General features: G+C 35.9%; 2 protein-coding genes across 5 annotated transcripts in view; one reads left to right on the top strand and one right to left on the bottom strand.

Annotated features, from left to right (window-relative positions):
* MMS22L (MMS22 like, DNA repair protein) overlaps positions 1–15,495 on the top strand; it is a 137,305-nt gene that overhangs the window by 47,836 nt on the left and 73,974 nt on the right. For 3 of the 4 annotated variants that reach the window (XM_019929451.3, XM_033867568.2, XM_033867569.2), the window contains 3 exons: positions 518–637; positions 4,253–4,479; positions 7,100–7,603. In XM_019929451.3, the coding sequence (XP_019785010.1) occupies positions 518–637; positions 4,253–4,479; positions 7,100–7,603 (851 nt within the window). The remainder of the gene's footprint in view (positions 1–517; positions 638–4,252; positions 4,480–7,099; positions 7,604–15,495) is intronic. The other variant, XM_033867570.2, reaches the window with a different exon arrangement.
* Positions 862–2,013, bottom strand: LOC117314473 (nucleophosmin). Its single transcript, XM_033867572.2, has one exon. The coding sequence runs from the start codon at positions 1,996–1,998 to the stop codon at positions 1,165–1,167; it is 834 nt and encodes a 277-aa protein (XP_033723463.1). The 5' UTR covers positions 1,999–2,013; the 3' UTR covers positions 862–1,164.

Here is a 15,495-nt window from a genome sequence, read left to right as displayed (position 1 = left end):
TCACTCCTTTTCTACTCTCTCCTGTTGCCACTTCCTAAAAGGTTAAAATTTATGTACTCTGCCAATCCTCTGGTTTTTAGAAGAACAACGCTTATATTCCCATAAAGAATTTGACCTCATGTTGATACTTAAGTATGAGCAAGTCCTCTGGATTTGTGTACATCTTAATTATTCGATCATTTATGCTATTTCATTCTGGTTTGGGTTTCTTTTTCAGTCTCTGGGTTCTACACCATTCAGTTATTAAATACCTATTGTAATTGTTAAATAACTGAGTAAAAAGTCAAAGTGAGTTATGTAATTTCAGTTATCTGAATATACTAATGATCTCTAAAGCAAAGTTTTAGAAGTATACCTTATGCTGATTTAGACCTTCTGGTCTGAAGATGAGAATGGGTATTACGTGGTGATATATATTTATATTCTTTTTAGGAGCAGGTTATTCAGTGCAATATCAACTGATAATGTGTGTTGCCAGAGCGCATTTAGCTCCTCACAATTTCAGTTTATTTTTTAGGATGGTGTACTAGAAGAGCAGTTACGAATGTATCTTCACTGTTGTTTGACCCTTTGTGATTTCTGGGAGCCAAACATTGCAGTTGTCACCATTCTGTGGGAATATTACAGTAAGAACCTGGTGAGTAAATAGAGTATGAATTTGTTCCAGGAATTTGAAGAATTTGTACATGATATATGAGGAATATTTTCATGGCTTAATTATATATAATTATGGATTTTTCTTAAAACTAATTTTTCAAAGAAGATTAGCTCAAAAACACTTATGTTTCACATTGTCTAAAGAGCATTGGCATAAGGGAATGGAGAATGTAAGGTCCCTTTTCTCTTTTTTGTATTAAAATACTGAGTTTATTTCACATGTATATTTTTGTCTCCCCACCATTTCCATTTGTCTGACCACCACTACTACTATGTCCTATCATAACATTCCATACATACTTAAAACCAAGCAAAGGGTGGAGTTCCATCTTTAAAAACTAAACAGGCATTTTGGACAACACATTCTTGGCAATGGAACCTGGACAACATTTATCAGACACGGTAGGGGAAGTTCTCACTCTGCATTATAAAAAGGACAGCCAGATATCAACTGTTACAGAAATGAAATAAGATGGAAGATTTTAACAAACTGTTTAAACTATTTTCTTAAAGAGACTTCCTCCACTGCCAGAGATCTTGAATAGCCTCCTGATCAGTCATCTGGAAACAATTCTTCACATAATTGATGAATTTGGCTTCCACTTTGGGAAGGGAACCACCTTTTTCTATACTTGCTTGCATTTTTGCTTTAATGTCTTCTACAGAGCTAGGTCCTTTCGGTGTTTTAGGAGTTTTTTTCCGTTTTTTGAAGTATTCTTGACTTTTTGATCTTGGTATTGATGGTTTTGAGTCTTTTCCATTCTGGTTTGATTTTTGTGCATTTTTGCCTGGAGTATCTCGTACAGATTTCCTTACTGGAGCTTTTTCTTCAGCTTCCTCATCATCATCGTCGTCATCATCATCTTCATCTTCATCAGCAGCAAGTTTTACTTTTTTCCGTGGAAACTTGCTACCACTTCCAGGGGCAGAACGCTTTCCAGATATACTTAGGAGTGTCACATCCTCCTCCTCTGCATCTTCCTCCACAGCTATTAAGTGCTGTCCACTAATATGCACAGGCCCTGAACCACACTTCAACCGTAAGACCACAGGTGGTGTTATTTCAAAGCCCCCAAGGGAAACCGTTGGCTGCACAGACATTTTCAAAGTTGCCAGTGTTACTTTAACTGGACTGCCTTCATAATTCATCGCCTCTGCTTCCACAATGTTCAATTCATCCTTTGCGCCAGCCCCTAAACTGACCGTTCTTAAAGATAACTGGTGCTCATTTTCATCATTATCCACCTTAAAGTGATAATCTTTGTCGGCCGTTAGTTCACAACTGAAAAGATAGTTCTGGGGCCTCAGGGGCCTCATGTCCATGTCCATCGAATCTTCCATGGGTTGGTGGCACGCACTTCGGTGGGAGAGAAAGTGGACGGAGATAAAAGACTACGTTCCAAGAAACAGTTGCGCAGGACGGAATCAGACCAGGGCCCCTTTTCTCTTAAGAGTGAGATTAAGCAAAGTAGCCCAAATTGTGCCAGAAAGATATTTTTTAAAAATCTTCTTTTATAAGTGTTTTCTAACAACTATTGATTGCTTGCAACACATTGAACAGTTAGTGCTATCTTGAATAAGAACTAGTCTTGGCATTTGAGTAGCTTATAGGCTAGTGGGCAGAAGCACAAATATTGTAGAAAAAAAGTTATAATACTGTGGAAGGCTAAAGGAAGGAGTATCTGATCCAGTTTACGGACTTGTAGAAGACTTTATGAAGTCATAATTTTTTAAGTTGACCTGGGAAATGAGTAGAATTTTCCAAGTACATAAGAAAATGAGTATCCAAGCAAAAGGAATAGTGTGGACAAATGTAAAGAGACATGAAAAACATGATTTATTCCTACTGTGTTAAATAGTTCTGAATGATGGGTCTGAGGTGATTATGGAGAGATACGGGAGATAAGGAAGGTAGAGAAGTTAGTCTGGGGCTGGATTATGAAGGGTTAAAGATAATTGTTGAGTTATGATTTATTCAGGAGACATTGGAAAGCAAGGATGTGACACATTAGGTATGTGTTTGAGAAAGTTTTTTCTGAAAGTAGTATAAAGGAATTGGGTACAGATGAGTTAGTAGTCCAGTGTAGTAGTAGAAGCAAATAATGCAGTGAGTGAGAACTAAAATAGGGATAGTGGATTTTAAAAGAAGAGGACAAACTTGGAAGATAAAATTTTAAAGGTACATTTAAAAGACTGAGTTACTTGTGTGTGGAGAGAAGATTTGGAACATTTGGTTCTCTGGGTAAATACAAAGTGAACCCCTCAGTCAAGGTGGAAAATAGATATGGAGGATTTACAAGTAAATTACAAGTTTGGGTTTGTACATATTGAGCATATTAAAAATGGGAAAAATACCTTTCTCTGAAGCACATTGTCAGGCTGGTGGGAGAAATGACCAATTCTGATTCTCAGGCAGAATGTATACAAGATGAGTCTAGAGTATCTTGTCATACCTGAAAGCAAGGAAGGTGTCAACGTAAGCTGGAGTCATGTCAGAAGGGCACAGGAACCAACTTTAAGGAGCTCCCATTGCCCAACACTGGGTAAATTTGGGCATAGGGAAGTTTAAATCCTTGAGTTTATGGTACTTTTAGAAAAGTTGTTATTCTGGAAACTGTAAATAAATGAAAATATAAACTATATTTTAGAGTACCAGATTTCTGATGAGGTAGTTTAGAAGGAATGATAAAAAAATCTCTGTTCCAGGGCTTCCCTGGTGGCGCAGTGGTTGAGAGTCCGCCTGCCGATGCAGGGGACACGGGTTCGTGCCCCGGTCCGGGAAGATCCCACATGCTGCAGAGCGGCTGGGCCCGTGAGCCATGGCCGCTGAGCCTGTGCATCCGGAGCCTGTGCTCCGCAACAGGAGAGGCCACGGCAGTGAGAGGCCCGCGTACTGCAAAAAAAAAAAAAAAATCTGTTCCATACCTCCGATGAAATAAGCCATCTGGATGATGATCATCCATGGCTGCTCAAACTGCAGGGATCACTGAAATGGATAGATCAGGCTGACAGCACGATCAGTCTCAACATCACAAAAAGAAAGACGGTGAGAACGTATGTGCCTCTTTGCTAACTGAAATAGGAAGTACTCAGTACTACCAATGAAAGATTCTCACCAGAAAACTTGACCTGAATCTGACCAGTCTGCTAGGTACAGCTACCACTTTACAGAAAAGATAGAGGATGAAAGAATATATTAATGAGTCTAGGAAGATACAAGCAGCTAAATCCAGAATCTAGGAAATACCACACAATAAATTACCTGATAAATGTTGTGACAAAAACATTGGGAAATTTATAGAATAAAAGAGATTTAAGAGGCATGTCAACCAAATGCAATGTATGGATCTTGTTGCTATCCAAAGTTGAAAAAACTAACGGTTAAAAAGGCATTTTGAGGATAATCCAGGAATTTGAATACCCCTTGGTGTTCTGTGCTTGAATGGAATTTTTATTTTAGGGGAATATGCGGTAATGGCTGTGTAATTTTTATGATTAAGAAGAGTCAAACTTCTAGTGAGCTAATTGGGATTTACAGCTTTCCATTTTTATTTATTCAGAGACTTAATACTTGTTTTCTGTCTTTTGCTTTTAGAATAGTTCTTTCAGTATTTCTAGGCTTCCTTTGAAAGGCCTTACATATGTCATTAAGTCACCCTTGTCTATGCTAGAAATGGTGAAGACCTGCTGTTGTGATAAACAAGATCATGACCTGTATAAATCCAGCAGTAGTTACACTTTTTTCCTTTGCATTTTGGCAAAAGTTCTTAAGAAAGCAATGAAGAACAATGGCCCTCATCCTTGGAAACAAGTCAAAGGAAGGTATGTGCCATATCTTTCTTTGTCATGAATGTTCACTTATATCTTTGGAGAAGTTTTACTGTTTGTATTTTTTAAGTTAACTTGTGCTTGTTTGTCTTTATGGTTTACATTTTAAATGTATTCGTTAATGTAGGACAGCAAATTATGGAGCATTTTGATCTTGCCAATTTGTTACAGTAAGGAACAAACCTAGTATACATAACTTGGGGAGGATTTTAGCTTCTTATTTATCTCATCAGTCCTAAAGTTTGAAATTCCACATATTAAATGCAGGGATATAAGAGAACTGTTATTTTTCTTGTCAAAATTAATTGTAATGTTTTATGTAATTCTTTGCATGTATTTTATTAAAAATTATAGAAATAAGAAACATTTCCAAATCATACATTGGCAGGTGGTAGATTCAGTCTATAAAACTTCGTGTTCTTGGAGCCCACCAGTCCCACAAGCCCTGCTTTCTTGCATGAAAACTAACCAGAATATAATAGAACCAAATAACTCTGATGTTCTCATTTGAGGAGTATGCCATTTTCATTTCTGGTGTGGTAAAATAAACTTTTGATCACATTTGTCTATTCTTTTTTGAAAGTTTTGCTTGTTAAATGGGTGTGATTTTTTTTAACATCTTTATTGGAGTATAATTGCTTTACAATGGTGTGTTAGTTTCTGCTTCATAACAAAGTGACTCAGTTATACATATACATATGTTCCCATATCTCTTCCCTCTTGCATCTCCCTCCCTCCCACCCTCCCCATCCCACTCCTCCAGGCGGTCACAAAGCACCGAGCTAATCTCCCTGTGCTATGCAGCTGCTTCCCACTAGCTATCTACCTTACGTTTGGTAGTGTATATATGTCCATGCCTCTCTCTCGCTTTGTCACAGCTTACCCTTCCCCCTCCCCATATCCTCAAGTGCATTCTCTAGTAGGTCTGAGTCTTTATTCCTGTCTTACCCCTAGGTTCTTCTCGACATTTTTTTTTCTTAAATTCCATATATTTGTGTTAGCATATGGTATTTGTCTCTCTCTTTCTGACTTACTTCACTCTGTATGACAGACTCTAGGTCTATCCACCTCATTACAAATAGATCAATTTCGTTTCCTTTTATGGCTGAGTAATATTCCATTGTATATATGTGCCACATCTTCTTTATCCATTCATCCGATGATGGACACTTAGGTTGTTTCCATCTGCGGGCTATTGTAAATAGAGTTGCAATGAACATTTTGGTACATGACTCTTTTTGAATTATGGCTTTCTCAGGGTATATGCCCAGTAGTGGAATTGCTGGGTCATATGGTAGTTCTATTTGTAGTTTTTTAAAGAACCTCCATATTCTTAATTGTCTAACCTTGTACTACTTCTTTTGCCTATTAGCCCCTTTTCTAGCCCTCTGTGCAGTAGACTGCCCTCTACCACTTGCTCAGCTTATGTGGTGGAAGCTCTCACAGCAGAATACTTTTTAATTTAGGTAGAGACTTCTCAAGAATCACTACATGAAATTCCTGTTTGATTCACACAATGAATAATTCTTGCAAGGTTATGGTGATACAGTTTGGATTTTTTATTTAGAATATATATATATATATTTAATGGTAGTGTCTTTGTTAAACCTCCAAGTAATTAGGTAGCTCAAACAGTAGTTTTTTTATTTTGTTCTGTTTGCCAGTTTGTTTTTGAATCTTAAATCATTTTATGGAAGACATAATACTCAGAACTTTATTGCCAAAAGAAATTGGAATTCAGTAACAAGTCTCTCTCTACCAAGCGCTATCATGGGCAAGATGGAGGATATAAAGATAATTAAGCAGATCTTTACTTTCAAGAGCTTATCAGCTTCATTGTTTATAGATAAACATTTAACCTCTCATAAGCATTAATCATTCTATCTTGAATAAACCAATTATAGAAGTTACAAAGAAATTTAACAATCCATAAGTAAGATTCAAAATGGTTTTCAATTCTAATCCCTTAATTGATGAAAGAAAAGTACATCAACTTTTAAATTGTATTAAATAGTATTGACAGCAGCTTTTTAAATGGCTAGTCTTGGATATTTGAGCACTAACAATTTTTCTTTGTAAGTAGGTAAAAATAATTTTTCCGGAGCCTTAAATTATGTCTTAACATATAAGTACAGCAAGAGCCAAGTCTTTGTGAAGGGTAGATGGAGAAAGGGTTTAAGGAAAATTGTTACATAAAATTGCCCTGTTAAGATTTCTATAAAGTGCAACAAGTTGTACTTAAAAGGATTATGTACTCTTTTTTATTTGTCAATAAGAATTTAAAAAGAAAGGTAATGGGGGGACTAAAATAAAAGGAAAAGCCATGTACTATATGAAAAGAACATTTTTACTGTCCTTTGGGGAAAGCCACTGAATCCTTTGATTCACTTATAGATGCTTGCTGCATCCTTGAGAAATGTGAAGGTAAGTGGGGGCAGTGGTGTTCTGTGAGGTTGTTTTCTAAGCAGGGAAAGTGACACAATAGCACCATAATGTAGAAATAGATAACAATTTAAAGTAATGAGACTGTCATGAGTATTGAGTGAAATGTTATTTTGAAAGATGCATTTTTGTGAATGAAACAATTTTATTAATTCAGCTTTTTGTTTTACAGGATATATTCTAAATTCCATCAAAAAAGAATGGAAGAACTAACTGAAGTTGGTCTGCAAAACTTTTTCAGCCTTTTTCTACTGTTAGCATGTGTGGCAGAGGTGGAAGATGTAGCAAGTCATGTTTTAGGCCTCCTAAATTTCCTCAAGCCTGCCTTTATAACATCTCCTCTCATTTGGAAGGGTCAGATGGCCTTCCTCTTGATGTACACCCAGAAAAACCTGGACATCAGTGTTTTGGCTGAGATATTTTCAGGTGCTTTCCGGGAGAAAGCAAAGGAGTTCTTGGTATCTAAGAATGATGAAATGGGACAAAAACAGACTCTCTGGTCACTTCTTTCCATATATATTGATGGTGTTCAAGAAGTGTTTGAGACTAGCCATTGCTTGCATCCTTCCCATGAAAAACTGCTTAATGATGGCTTTAGTATGCTTCTACGAGCTTGTCAAGAATCTGAACTTAGGACAGTGTTGAGCTTTCTACAAGCTGTTCTGGCCAGAATCAGGTATGTTTTCCAGTAACGTTCTGATTTATTGATTTGCTTTATATCATCACCTGTGTTGATTCTGTATTAAAGTTTTCCTTTTGACATACTCATGAAATTCAGTTGTAAAGAGAGGAGTTAAAGGAGTTTTACTGCAATGTAACATAAATCAGTAGTTTTCAAACAGTGCTTCTTTGAAAGAAAGCTTATGTGCAAACACATAAAACTAAACTAAATCAAGCATAGCTCTGGTGTAGTCCAAGAGCCATGCCTCTTGGCCCCTTCTTTCCTCTCTGCCTCTCCTAGAAGAGCATTATTATCCAGAGGGATATTTCAGACATTCTAAGCAAGACCATGAGCTCAAATCTGATGTGGCTTTCATTGAAACATACGCAGTTTTGTGTGCGTAAGGAGATTTTGGCCACATTATACCATTAAAAAAAAGTAAGTTTCTTTAAATATTTTGCTGCAGAGTTGCAACCTCAAATGCATGAAATATTTGGTTGGCCAAAAAATTTGTTTGGGTTTTTCCAAAAGATCTTACAGGAAATCCCAAACGAGCTCTTTGGCCAGTACAACACTTCCAGCTGAAATAGTTTATTCTAAGATTAAGATAGGAGTGTTCGGGGCTTCCTTGGTGGCACAGTGGTTAAGAATCCGCCTGCCAATGCAGGGGACACGGGTTCGAGCGCTGGTCTGGGAAGATCCCACATGCCGTGGAGCAACTAAGCCTGTGCACCACAACTACTGAGCCTGCACGCCACAACTGCTGAGCCCACGTGCCACAACTACTGAAGCCCATACACCTCGCTCCGCAACAAGAGAGGCTGCCGTAATGAGAATCAGCCTGCGCACCACAACAAAGAGTAGCTCCCACTCACAACTAGAGAAAGCCCGCACACAGCAATGAAGCCCCAACACAGCCAAAAATAAATAAATAAATTTATTAAAGACAAGATAGGATTGTTCTATTTATAACACCAATCATCTATACAAAACTTACTGTTCTCAGATCCACTTAAATTATGCAAATGTGCGGATACCCTCCGACCCAAACAATAATGGATAAGAACAGTAATTATGACATTTATTGCCTATAAGGCCCTTTCTACATAACAGTTTCACCTTTAAATACATGTTCTTGAGAAGTTAGATACTACTGCTCAGTGCAGTTAGTTACTGTCACTAAAAAGTTGTGTAAAAGTTAGGTATAAAAATATGATTTTATTTAATATCATGTCTGAAGTTAACGAAGAGACTGCGTCCCTCTTCTTAGCTGCACATTACAAAAGTGGCATCTGTTTTTCAAAGATAGTAAACTTGATGAAATTTCCGAATTTTGGACATTTATTCATTATGAGTTTCATTACTAATTCATTACTAATTACTAATTCATTACTAATTTTCTTAATTTATGTTGGGCTGTGTGTTCATACAGATTAATCCACGGGTTTTCACTCTTTAGATTTTGTGTAGTTTTTATATTTATGTACTCTAGTTCTTGATCAGATAATCATTCCCCTTATCCCCCAATGTAAGCTGTATCAAATTTTTAGGTGGATGGCTAGATAAATGGATAAGTAAATGAATAGCCAACTTCATTAGAAGAAGCTTTTACTGATTCTGGATCTTCTCCACGAAGTACATTTGTTCTTTCTTAGTCTAGTAGAGTTTATTAGCAGATGATATACTTTTCCAAGTGCCAAATTCATTTTGTTTGTTCAATTTTTAAATAAGTGGTAAGTAGTGCTTCTGGGGCAGAATTAGGAATTTCCTGTGCTTCTGGGGCAGAATTAGGAATTTCCATATTTCTGGTACCATTTTTGGTTTGTTTGTTTATATTTGTCTGAATATACAAAACAAGAAGGAAGAGGAGGGAGCTGGTCTAAACCATCCTGGTGATAGTGCTGCAGTCTGGGCAAAGGAGTAGAAAATGATGTGAGAGTTTGGGCATCTTGGGAATATGCAATCATGGAACCAAGTGGCAGAATCCATATATCTTTCTACCTTTTCCATTAAAGATAGACAAGTCTTTTTTATTTGTCTTAACAATTGTTTTGTTTCTTATATATGTTTTTTTTAAACAAAGATTCATATCTTACAAATACTATTTAATTTTTTAGTTAGAAATTTGGAGGAACCTATTTTTTTTTTTGAGGTTCTTCAAAGTATTGGGCTAGCCAAAAAGTTTGTTCAGAAAACCTGAACGAACTTTAGGTCCAATCCAGTAGTTTGGAGAGCAGTGGGGCAGTGTGGAGGAATCTTCTTTTGTTGTGAAATTTTTCTTTTTTTTAATTTTAAGGAACATTTATTTATTTATTTATGGCTGTGTTGGGTCTTCGTTGCTGCGCATGGACTTTAGTGGCAGAGATTAGGGGCTACTCTTCACTGCGGTCATCAGGCTTCTCATTGCAGTGGCTTCTCTTGTTGCACAGCACAGGCTCTAGGCGTGCAGGCTTCAGTAGTTGTGGCATGCGGGCTCAGTAGTTGTGGCTCATGGGATCTAGAGTGCAGGCTCAGTAGTTGTGGCACACAGGCTAAGTTGCTCTGTGGCATGTGGGATCTTCCCAGACCAGGGCTGGAACCCGTGTCCCCTGCATTGGCAGGTGGATTCTTAACGACTGTGCTACCAGGGAAGTCCCTGAAATTTTTCTTTGAATTGCAAATGTAGTATGTTGTGTTGGTAAAAATGGTAAAAGAAAAAAAAAATGAGGTATAAGGTGACAAGTAAAAGTTCCTCTCCCCAACTTCACTCCTTTATTCTCTAGTTCAATGGTTCTCACCTAGGGGTGAGTTTTTCCCCCAGGGGACATTGAGCAGTGTCTGGAGAAGTTTTTGATTGCCACATGTATGAGGGGTGCTACCCAGCATCTAGTGGGTGGAGGTCAAGGACACTGCTACATAAATAGCCTACAATGTACAGGACAGCCCACGCAACAAAGAATTTTCCGGTCCAACCTCAGTGATGCTCTGTTTCTACTCCATAGATTAAAATGGTTTGTTATAGAACCTTCCAGACTTCTTCCCATTCATAGGCTTAAAACACAAAAGAAATGATCTTTGTTCTGCAACTTCCTTTTTTCACTTAATATTTCCTAGACAGCTTTTCATGTTAGTATATGGAGACCTATCTAGTTGTTTTTAATGGCTACTTAGTGTTTTATTATATGGATGCACCAAACTTTATTTAGCCTATCCCCAAATAATGGAAATTTATATTATTTACCATTTGGTTATTATAAACACAGTTTTAACATCTTTATATATGTATTCTCTGTGTACTTGTGAAGGTATATCTGTAGATTAATTCCTAAGAGTGAATTTGTGTATGTGCATTTTAAATGTGGGTGGATATTCCAGTCCCGTTTAATTGTCCCATTTAATTTAAAAAAATTTGCACCAATTTCAGTCTCCCTGATCGTGTATGAGAAAGCCTCCTTTCTCATTTTTAGATTAGTGTATGGAGTATATTTAGAAAATATGCATTCCAAGATAAACACAGAAGTTTGTTAAAAATGTTAATGTAAACTTGGTAATAGGAGAAGGAGATTTATTTTGAAGGTTGGAGAGGCTTTAAAAATGGAAATACAGTGAAAGTAATAAATAGGAAATTACTTTTTCTTTATTTACTGACTTTTTGTCTTCAAGCTCTTAACTGGAACTTTGTTGGTCATTCTTCAAAAGTAGTAACTAGAAACACAAGAATAATTCTTGTATTCTTAAAAGATGTACAGTTTATAAATACTATCTCATGTATTTCTTTACCAATCCTGTCATCCCTGTTTATAGATGAAGAAATGGAAACATGGAGACTTTTTACTTTTTGTAATTTACCTAAAATAACACAGTTGTTTCAGAATCACCCCTCAGACTCTAACCCCTATACCATAGCTGCCTTCTTACACTGTCTTTATAATAGTTTACAAATGACTAAACAGACACTAACCATACCACTACAGTTTTTATAAATTAGGAAGTAATTAGATGAATGAAATCTGTTGACAAACCTGAAAGTATTACCACTACTCATGTATACTTCTGAGTGCTTTTACCTTTTATTTTTGCTGCGAAAAAAAAAAGGGTAATTTCTTATTGGGGCTTTTGATTACTTTGTTTTTATAATTTTGCAAGTTACATATTTTTTTAATGAGTCATTAGTTGGAAAAATAAATCACAAAGAGGCGTGGAGACAAGTAAATCACATTTTATTTATAATAGTAATTTATCTTTGATTTATTATTAGCACCACTTCAACCATCTAAATTTCACTTCTGGTAAAAAATCAAATTTTTGCCGTTTAAATTCAATTTAGTAGAAGTTTTTAGCATTAGAGCATCTCAGGAGTGTTGCGAAAATATTGCTTGCCAAGTACCTTGTAAACTATAATGCATCTCTGTTAATCCATGTATTCAGAAGTACAGAGGTCAGAATCAAGAGGCATAATGACAGCTCTCAATTATATAAGGTGAGAGTAACTTTACATTTGTATTAATAATTTCTTTTAAACGAGATCTGGTTTGAGATTGTAATTTGGTATCATCTTGACCAGGGGGCAAGGAGTATGTTGTTGTTCTTCAGGACTAACCAGTGAAAAAAAGGACACAACTATTTATGTTGGTAACATTTAATTCCTTGTACAGATGTTTATTTTTGGTTTTGCTTTATACTGGTCAACTATGATCAAAAACAATTGCTGTAAGAGAATGTGAAATCATGTAGAACTTCTGTTGCCAAGGTTATCGAGCAGTATGAGATCAATGTGTGAATAAGAATGGTGTAGTAATGTGCAGGTCATTATTAATGCTGTCATGGTTTAGGCACTGCCATCTTTTAAATTTCTGAAGCTTGCATAGTAATTTGCACACAGTCCTTCAATGAGACTGATTGCGGTATATAGTAAGAGGGACTGTGACTTGCATAGTTTTATTTTATTATATCAGTCTTCAGTACTTCCTTCCAAGGCAGATATTGTCAAGACAGTCTTGCTTTTAGTTTGGGATCTTTGGGGGAAAAGGGGCCCCAGAGATCATTCAGAATTGTTTACCTTAAAAAGAAAGAAAGAAGGAAGGGAGGCAGGGAGGGGAAACACAAGAAAAGTCCTCTAGGTATTTGATCATAGAGATGTGTTCCTAATTTCTTAACCCAAAATCTGAAACTTCACTGAAGATCTTTTCATAGGCATCTTTTAGGTATCCTATAATATTTTTTCTACTAATACTATTAGAAAGTTTAAAAATAATTTGAATAGTTGTTAAAAATTAAAGCATAGGGTTTGTTTTTCCTTTTACGTTAAGAACAGAGCTAAATTCTTTGAATTTTGGCTTAGATAGGGAAGATGGGTTACATAGACTGATGATATTTATTCCTGGCTGCATCCCTGACAAGGGAAAGAATGAAATACTTTACCTTAACAATCTCTTCTGTTTTGTAATTCAGGTGGGAATAAGGTACCGGTCCCTGCATAAATGTGTGTGCAGGATGTGTGCCTGTGTGTGTTGAACTAGGTAATAGTTTTATAACTGTATGACAGAGAAATTATAAGTAGGAAGGATCTAAGATCACTGATTAAAGGGAGAAGCGGCTCCCTCTAGGCTGTTAAGAAATAATAACTTCATATGCCACTTTCTGCTAACTGGAGCTGCTGGCTCACCAGAGCATTCTTTATCGCTGATTAGGTAACATTATGAAAATACTGACTTGGTTATGTTAACTAAATGCCTCTGTGTTTAAAACTCCGAAAGTCAAATAGTTTGAGCAGTCATCTTTAACATTTCACATTCCCTTTCTGAAATCACATTTCTAGTTCTCACTTGGCTGTTATTTGAGGTTAATATAAAAATGGCAGTCTTTAATTTGTGGAGTTAGGTGTAGCCAAAAGCTTTTCTTTAATTATATCCATTCATGCTGCTATAGTTAAGGGTCTGTCAGCATTTCCATTATAAACCTCCATTTTCAGGGTTTTATAACACAGCTATGAAAATTAGCTCTGGGCAAAAACTTGACATACGAGGCCTCATGAGATTCTCTCTCCTCCCCATCCCCCTTTTTCATTTGTACTGAAGTAAGGGTGGAGTGATTTCAAAATGCCTTTGGCATCTGCAAATATCATTCGGCATTTAAAAAGAAACAATAAATCTTCAGGCCTTGTACCTGTTTGTTCTACCACTTAAGGGTGGTTGTGGACTTATGATTTTAAGCCAAATGGATATTGATCAACTGACATCCTATTTTATATTAAACAAGAGCCTAGTTTCAAAGAAGTCTAAAGGCAGCTGAAAACTTGTCTAAGATGTTAAATGTGGAGACTAAGAAATAATTCAGAAGGGATGATTACCTGTTTTTGATACTGTACGTGCTCAAGTGCAACTCCTTAAAAGGTTTCAGATTCTTTTTCCTGGCTTCAAAATACATTGTGAAAGTACATATATTTTTAAATCCTTTTCTTCTTTTTCCATGAACTTGCAAGTTCATCTGTTTGTTATACATCTTTTTTGACATTTGGGATGGGTGTGTGTGTGCACGTGTGCATACACATGTGCACAGAAGAACTGTATATCATTCCCCTCAAATATTTTCCACGCTCAATAGTTATTTTAACCTTTATCGGTATGGTATCATTTATTCTAAACAAAAAAAAAATTTGTTTTAATCTTTCCTTTGGAGAGATAACTGGGAATTTTCTAGGTAGGGAAGGAGGTAGTACAAGGGGAAATATTCTTGTGAGGCTCTGCTGATTGCCAAATAATTTACATGATTTTTCAGGAAAAATAGAAGGGGGACTCTTGACAGCATGCAAGCCTTTTCCTCCTTTTGTTGTTGGGTGTTCTGTTAGTATAATGGATTACAGCTTCTAATTATTGAAGAATGGCTTACTACAAAACAACTTTGAAACTAATGTGATTTTTTAAGTAATCAAATTATTATGAGTTATTTATTTGCCAAGTTTGATTAGTGTATCCTGGATTGCCCAAAATATCTGCTGATCTGCTGTTTCATCATGTATATATATGCACATATATCTATGTATATGTACATATGTGCGTCATGTATATACATATGTACATCATTTATACTATATATATGAAATATATTTGATGCAGATTTTGATTTGATTTTATGCAGATTTTTAGGGCAATGTTCTAATAATTTGAGAGAGAACACATGAGTATGCTCCATGGAAAAATATATTTCCAGTTTTTATTTGAAAAATCAGATATTTGTGTTGTCCACTAAGAGTGACCAATCTACCAGTTTTGGTTGCTTCAGAGAAAGCATCTCTAAGGGGATGTACTAGTATTAGTATTTTGGAAATATATAAAATGTAAATATTTCTCTTCATCATTAAATATTTCATGTATCTTTCAACTGAGATTTTTACATATATACTATGAATTAGCTTTTTTGTTTGTTTGCTTATTTGCTCTTTACCAGGCTTGAATTTTGCACAGTGTGTTTACTATGGCCCTTTTATGTTACATATTTTATAAATTCATGCAGTAATATCAACTCACCCTGATAACTTGGCAATGTTTGTGTACCATTTTTGTATTTTGCTGAAACATAAGTTATCTACTTAATTTTTCATGTATAGGAGTTAATATTTTGGGTCATTTATTTAGTCTCCAACTAGATCTGTTACATAGGTATGAATTCTCCTTGCCTAAGTACAAAGTGATTCTTTTAAAGTATTATAAGGGAAAAGTTATGTGTCCAAATCTCAACCTTATTGGTAAAATGAGGATAATAGCACAAACCTTTAAGGATTACATGTAATCAGGAATGTAGAGTGGCTAACATAGTCCCTGGCATATTAGTGAGTGTTCAATAAATGTTAGATGTTGCTATTATTATCATTATTATTATTTTCAAAAGAACCCATAATATAATTGTTTCTTTGTACTACACTTTATGCC

This window comes from Tursiops truncatus, chromosome 12, assembly GCF_011762595.2.
Source record: "Tursiops truncatus isolate mTurTru1 chromosome 12, mTurTru1.mat.Y, whole genome shotgun sequence".
NCBI classification, from domain to species: domain Eukaryota; kingdom Metazoa; phylum Chordata; class Mammalia; order Artiodactyla; family Delphinidae; genus Tursiops; species Tursiops truncatus.
This window is presented reverse-complemented; position numbering and strand designations above follow the sequence as displayed.